This window comes from Pholis gunnellus (assembly GCF_910591455.1).
Source record: "Pholis gunnellus genome assembly, chromosome: 14".
Lineage (NCBI taxonomy): Eukaryota > Metazoa > Chordata > Actinopteri > Perciformes > Pholidae > Pholis > Pholis gunnellus.
Genome location: NC_136541.1, coordinates 14,695,758 through 14,703,489, shown reverse-complemented (window position 1 = coordinate 14,703,489; position 7,732 = coordinate 14,695,758). Strand labels below are relative to the sequence as shown.

The 7,732-nt window shown below is 42.1% G+C and overlaps 1 protein-coding gene across 1 annotated transcript; it reads left to right on the top strand.

The window, feature by feature from the left end:
* Positions 1 to 1,255: 1,255 nt before the first annotated feature.
* On the top strand, positions 1,256 to 6,994 carry chrng (cholinergic receptor, nicotinic, gamma; the record flags this gene model as incomplete). Its single annotated transcript, XM_079172484.1, is given in 13 exon segments — positions 1,256 to 1,291; positions 1,294 to 1,381; positions 2,274 to 2,410; positions 2,492 to 2,536; positions 2,614 to 2,738; positions 3,133 to 3,288; positions 4,492 to 4,589; positions 4,692 to 4,892; positions 5,593 to 5,707; positions 5,792 to 5,906; positions 6,022 to 6,283; positions 6,372 to 6,505; positions 6,589 to 6,994. Coding segments are annotated over 13 exon segments (1,734 nt in total). The 3' UTR covers positions 6,811 to 6,994.
* Between the last annotated feature and the right edge of the window lie 738 nt (positions 6,995 to 7,732).

The window sequence follows — 7,732 nt, the reverse complement described above, 5'->3', positions numbered from 1 at the left end:
ATTCTCTCATGACAGGTGTCATTACCGATTGGTTTACTTTTGTGACCCCATATTGACCTCAGTCCTCCGACCCTTTGAGGGTAAGCTTTCCCATCAACACAGCAGCTGCTGTGCTGCGGTGACCAGTACTTCCCACATCCTCCCTGTCTTCACGGCTTATTTCCAGGACGGGAAATTGTAACAGGACACATATCTATGCTGAGCTTTAGAGTCTCGTATTGTCTGTAAGGAGTCCAAGCATTGTGAGTGATGACAACTGCTGCTCGAGGAAGTGACACTCTCGACTTGGAGACAGGCTTCGTCGTTGCTGTGTGTTGACTTTTGTCCTCCTCGCTGTGGTTGCCAAGTCTTGGCCACTATTTCAGCATGGTGATGATAACCCCCCCCCCCCCCCCCAAACAAAACAAAACAAAACAAAGTAACTTCACAACTAATCTGTGCTAGTTTTCTGCCCAGTCCAAATGCTAAAAGAGGGATATACAGGGATGTGAGTGGAACAGCTGAGTAAACACTCACACATACTTCTGTTGCAACACTCTTGCCTCTGGCTGGTGTGTTTATGTGTATGTGGGGAGTGTGCCAAATCATGGCAGGAACGAGTATTTTTGTGACGTGCACACACACACACAGAGCCTGGCCAGTCATCACAGTGGGTGTGCTGTGAATGGACAAGACTTTTCACCTGTTTTCTGGTCCACTGCACGGCTTTTTTTAACTTTCTGGCTTGCAGACAGGCACAACGTTGCTGCTGTCTCCCTCTCTTTATTGTCTAATCTTTTGGTCTGTGATCTTTTTATTGTAGAGAACACATTTAACTATGGCTGCTGGTGGAAAAAAAAGTTTTTTATAGATCGGTGATGTGTTAAATTTGCCCTCACAGAATCCACAAGTTATTTTATTGTTCATGTGGACATCTGAATGACGACAGCCAGGTGCACGGAACAGAGCTAAGATACAGAGTGCGATTTGATGGTGTACTTTAACACTGGAGGGAAGACATGCACCGAGTACAATACCTAAAATCAGTGTGTGCGGGTGTTGTGACAGCTGGCTATGCAGTACTAGAAATAAACTCTTGGAGTCAATCCTAACAATCATCAACTCCCCACCAAATCCCAAACATTCCTCTAAACCTCAACCCATCCCATCTGCCTAAGCCCTGACTTTTGCTGGGAAACACGTACACACACACACACACACACACACACACACACACACACAGTCTAAGTGCCAGCAACTCCATCAAGTAGTGTCCATGTGTATCAGATTAGTGATCATAGCTTTGTCTCGGACAGCGCAGCACAAACAGACACACTAATGGATTCTGGACCTCCGCTCGCTGTGTCACTCCTCTTGAGGGTGTTTATGATTTCTGCCACAGGTAGGCTATTCAACACATATGTGAGAAATTATACAATATCTTGTTAGTCTCTAGGGATTTGAATTTAAAAAGTCAAGTTTTTAGATTTATGTTGACTTAAGTGCAACATAAATCACTTAGACAAAAGGTACAACATTCTTCAAGGAGGCACCGTATCACCTTTTTGCTCAACCAACTGTAACGTTTAATTATTTTAAACATACTTGAACAGTTTAAATATTGCTTTCTTTTTTATTCATTAAGCTTGCATTCTCACATTCAAACTAAATGTGGTTACACCCCCGAGACAATTCTCATTACAAAGCTTGCCGTTCACCAAGCTGTGACAGGTTCAGTAGGGAAAGGCTGATGAAACAACAAGGATCTACTTTTGTGATAAAAAATACTTTGTTACTGAATCGTAGTGCATTATTTGACAGGGCATGTATAAAAAGTTGCAAAAATCGGACTTAATTTGTAGTGCTGGACCATACCAACACTGTGTGTTAATTGTTTGTCTATAAAAACGGACAAAACATGTATTTGTTTTAATGTTATTTTACTAAATTAAATTACACAGAAAGAAAGAAATAATAATCATGATGTGTTTGTATTCCAACAAAGTTTCTACTGGAAAATAAGCTGGGACCATTATATAAAAAGGGTCATCTATGAAGCATGAGTGAATATATCATTTTAACATGGTACTCCAGTAATTTCATACTGCACTTACAGGCAGATTTAAAAAAATTGGTCCGAAGTGAAGTAGCAGAAGCTGAGATATCCTGACTTTAAGTCTTTAAAATATTGAACTTAATATGTAAAATGTATGGAAGTGCTCCTTTAAATGAGTCCCTTATCACTTGTTTTACTCTCATATTTTCTCGCCCTGCCCTGTGTGGTTCGTCTGCAGCATCAGCCATCAACCTTGAAGGGGAACTTTTCAAGGATTTGATGAAAGGCTACAACAAGAACGTCCGGCCCATGGACAACAGTGGCGACATCACTCAGGTCGACATCAAGATGACGCTCACCAACCTCATCTCTCTGGTGAGTTCAGTGTTTCTGAACACTGCCAGTGGCTGCTCGGGCCTGATGGATCACATCATTTACCAAACTGTCTCTCCTTAGAATGAAAAGGAGGAGGCTCTGACAACAAGCGTCTGGATAGAAATGGTAACCTTACACACATCTTCACTGCTGGATTTCTTTTTGCTGCTTTGCGCTGAAACCCTCAGTATTTCTGTACGTAGCAATGGTGCGACTACAGGCTCAGGTGGGACCAACCTCCCAGGTCGGCTCTGTATGGGAACATCACCTCTCAGCTGCGGGTCCCCTCCAAGAGCATCTGGCTGCCCGACATCATACTGGAGAACAAGTGCGTGCAACAACCGTCACACTTTCACATAGTACTTGGTCTCAGCCTACGAGCTAGTCAGACCCTCACTTAGCAACTTTGCACATACATGAACTAGTTGAGAAACTTTATCTGCAGCGTGCAAGAAATATTAGACAAGATGTCAATAACGGCACTGCGTAGCTTACAATGACTAAAAGCAATGACAGTAAATGACAGGGGTTTTTTTTTGGGGGGGGGGACTTTTTTCATTCCTGTGGGCGGAGAAGTGTTCATACATCAGACATCTATTTAGGCAGAAGTAATTTTACCAAGTGCAGTTTAAATGTTGGTATTATGTTCTGTACACTTACAATAAATACAGTATATACAATGTAGGAGAAATGTGTCTGTGTGTATTTCCCTCTGTTAACAGCGTGGATGGACAATTTGAGGTGGCACTTTACTGCAATGCACTGGTGTCTCCTAACGGTTGTGTGTACTGGCTGCCTCCTGCCATCTACCGCAGTGCTTGTGCCATCACTGTCAACTACTTTCCCTTTGACTGGCAGAACTGCACCATGGTCTTCCGGTGAGTAGAGACGAGATCTGTAGGGATTTGATGGCTGGCCAGTGAGCAGTACGTACACGTCAATTTATATACGAATAAAAAACTAGATCACGCTATTAAGAAGTTAAAAACGCCTCAGATTCACCATGTATCTCTCAAATGGGTTGTCTTGTCACTCAGGAATCTATCGATCAATCACTGTGCAGTCACTTAGACAGATTTCAGATAAGATTTTGTTGATCCTTAAAGGGAAATTCACGTGTTACAGCAGCACATACAGGCTGATAGGTAGGGTTAAGGAAACAGATAAAGAACTCTTTGAATTAGATTGTAAAATGAGGATTATATAATACATTTATAATTAATTATATTGCATTATACAGCAATAATACAATACTATGACATATATATATATATATATATATATATATATATAATAGAAATCAAAGAGAATACATAATATATTAGAGAGCAATATTAACTATATAATGGTAATTATATTGTTGTTATATAGTGATATATATGTAATATGTCGAAAATAGTGTTAAAGATACGTTACTACTCCAATAGTAATATATAAAACTGGTAACATACAGTATAATGGAGGATAAGGTGCAGGTGTATTATAGTAAAATGCTTGTTATAGATATAATTTCTAAAGAATTTATTTTCCTTATTTTAGAAATAAATATCCTCACATGTTCACAGAGCTATCACTGAGAACACAGAGGTCATGTCCCCAATGGCTTCTAGGAATTTGGGGATTTTAATAACTTGTGGAGGACATTTTACCCGCATAAACAAATTACACATAGTTGAGTTTAAAAGTTAATTCAAGCCATTTTTGAAAAAAACATTTTCAAATTTGACAGTTTAGGTAAAACATTGAATTTGTTTTGATAGAAGGATCTAGTATAGAAATGGCTTTTAAATTCAGACCATGTGTTCAAACCATCCAAAATGTAATTTAAGACAAATAAGTAAATTAGTTAAATTAAATAGATTAATCAAATCAGGGGAAACAAAAGTGGCACTGTGGAAATATGGGACTCTCCCGTTCACTTGTTTACATCAAGTTTCTGTGTATTTGAATAGAATCCAGTGTCCAAACCAGGAACAATGATTCCATCATTCGTGGTCCCTTTTCACCATGCTGTCTTGTAAAGTAGATAGATGGCTGTGTTTGTTGTGGTAACAGACCATATGTCTTCTCCCTGTGTGCAGCTCCCAGACATACAGTGCCAACGAGATCAAACTGGTTCTCAAAGAGAAGGCGAACCACACATTGGAATGGGTGGATATCGACCCGGAGGCTTTTACAGGTATAGCAACATTTGAATGATTTTGAACATCTATTCACAATAAAACTAAGCACTGCCATTATCTAATGTATAGCAACATGTCCTGCAATCTAATTTTGTTAGAAAATGGAGAGTGGGCCATCAAACACAGGCCGGCTAAGAAGGTGATCAACACTCTGTACACTAAGGATGAGCGGGAACACCAGGAGGTGGTCTTCTTCCTCATCATCCAGAGAAAGCCCCTCTTCTACGTCATCAACATCATCGCTCCCTGTGTGCTCTTCTCCTCCCTCGGCCTTCTTGTCTACTTCTTACCTGCCAAAGGTCTTTTTCCTCTCTATGTGTATATCTAAACCTAACCTTAGGTAGTCAGACCTCTGTCACGTTAACCTTCCCCAAGTCTGAGGGAAAGCAAAAAGATACCAGAAAAGGTAAAACATTGCTTGGGGTATTGTCATAAGTTGAACTACTGTATTCAAATTGACTTTTCATTGACCCATATATGGTCAGTGAACCACTCTTGGTCTTGGCTTAATTTGACATGCAGCAGAGTTTTCTATGAGTGGAGCACACACTTTAAACGTCAGTTGATCACGTTCATTTAATTGTGGGAATCCAAAACCGTGATCGCTATTAATATTCAACTAATTGTGCAGCGCTAATGAAGACACATACTATAGAGGGAAATGCCAAAGAAGCGGTTTTAAGCACTTGGCTAGTTGTTTATGTATCTGGACAGATTTAGTCACCGCCGTAGTGACACAACTGTGCAAGATGCAGTCACAAAACTGTACAGGTGTGTAGTACAGATTTAGTACCGAGTTTAAAGATGGGTATTGTCCAAGCAAGGGCGCTGGAAGTAGGGGGGTAGGTAGTGCGGTAGGGGCCCCCCACTTAACGCCCGTGGCCCAATTTGGCATCTTGGCTGGTGTGATCCCTTCGCAAGATGGTCTGTAGTTAATATCAGTTTTCATCAACACAAAAACCTCACCACTCTCACTGAATATTGGTTTGAGTTTTACAGCGGGTGGTCAGAAGTGCACCATGTCTATTGCCACTCTTCTGGGCCAGACTGTGTTCCTCTTCCTTATCGCTAAGAAGGTTCCAGAGACTTCGAGGGCAGTGCCTCTAATTGGAAAGTAAGTCTGTGTGATCACTTTCAGATTTCGGTTCAGCTGATCTGAAGAGAGAAAAAGATGTGATTTATGAACCTTTGACTTCAGGTATTTGATGTTTGTGATGTCAGTGACCACCATGGTGGTGATGAACTGTGTGATAGTCCTCAACGTTTCCCTGAGAACCCCAAACACTCACATAATGACAGATAAAGTCCGAAAGGTGAGACTGCGGGCCAGACCAAACCCTTTTATTTCCATTAAGAGGCTACTGAATGAACATGCTGTGTGCCGTGAAGTAAACACGGGATCACCCTCTGACCCTGCGACCTCCTCAGATCCTCCTAAACATCCTGCCTCGGCTGCTGAGGATGCAGATGCGACCCTGGACACCAAACGGGGACAACGCAGACAATAGAAATGGAGAAACTCTGGCTCCAGACAGGAACGGTGTGTTCCTGGTCCCCTGCCGACGCCGCAGCTCCATGACCCTCATTACCAAGGCAGAGGAGTATGTAATGAAGACAGCCCGGTCTGAACTCATGTTTGCCAGACTCAAAGAAAGAAATGGACTGGTGAAATCAGTATTAGAGAAGCTAAGTAGGTATTTGAATGAGTGTTCATGTTAAAGTACACATGAAGGTTTGTGTTCCCCCCGTCATGACTTACTGGTGTGTTTTGTGCACAGATGATGGGCTGGAGGGGGGTACAGCTGAGCAGCTCAGTGCCAGCCTGGTGAAGGCCTCTCCACAGCTAAAGCAGTGCGTGTCCTCTTGCAAACACATAGCTGAGACTGCAAGGCAACAGAACAACTTCCAGAATGTAAGATCTACATTTTTGTATCTGCTTATTTTCTCAGGTTTCAACATCAGTTATAATCTCCAATGTTTTCTTCCAACCCCTAGGAAAATGAAGAGTGGTTCCTGGTCGCCAGGGTGATCGACAGGGCCTGCTTTATTGTCATGGTGTCTGTGTTTTTTATCGGCACGATTGGGATCTTCCTGATGGGCCATTTCAACCAGCCTCCATCCTCACCGTTCCTTGGGGATCCCAAGAAGTATCTCCCTCCAACAAACAACCTCACTGATCTAATTGAGAATGGGATAGGAGCGAACTTCTTAGGGTGAAAACAGGAGAAAGTGTCCAGATTTGATCCCTTTAATCGAAGTGGAAATGTGACAGTGTCCATCATGAGTGGGGCACAGAGAGAATGAATAAGATGTGGGGTATGATGACTATCACAAAGGTTAAGACAAACAATCTTGTTCATGGTGATAAAAAGAAATAAATGAGCATGTTTTTTTTTGCTCTTCCCGTCAGTGTTTGATGCAAGTTTACTTTTGCCAAATAAATGCTTTTATCAATCAAAAGTACAACTGTAATGTTGTGATTGCTCAATCTCAGACATTTCTTAATCAAGTGTTCGACACCTTCTTTGAGGCACATAGAGAGCACCGACACCCCCAGGCTTCCCCCGAAACACAGACACACTGCACAGCCCCCCACCTCTGGAAGCAGGATTTCAATTACATGGCTGAGTGGTGCCTTTCTAACCCAACAAAAGACAGATCCGGCTGGTTGGGATGGAAACATGGTCAGGGGGTGAGACAGAGCCTGGCGGACAGGAGACACACACACACACACACTCACAAAGCCAAACATTAATACGTGAATATTCACACAAACACACAGTGGTGGTAAGGAGGTTTGTGCTTCACCCCTCCTGATTATGACGACTCATGGATGTTTGCCTGGTCTCTACCCCGTCACACTTAGACTGCCAGAGTCAGTCGGTACCAGGAGTGTTGACTACAGATGGTAAGTAAGAGACTTCTTATGCTCAATTGTGCCGTTTCATGTCTTTGCTTTCCTTAGCCTTGAGATAATAAGGCTGTAGAAGATGTTGGGCACCTGTTGTACTCTTCACTGCCTATATGCGGGACATGAGGTAGGGCTTCATTATGGTACTTGTGGGATAATGTGCAGTGTTGCATGCAGCTGCGGAAAAAAACTGTGCAAGCTGAGTGTGTGTGATGCGAATAAAAAGGA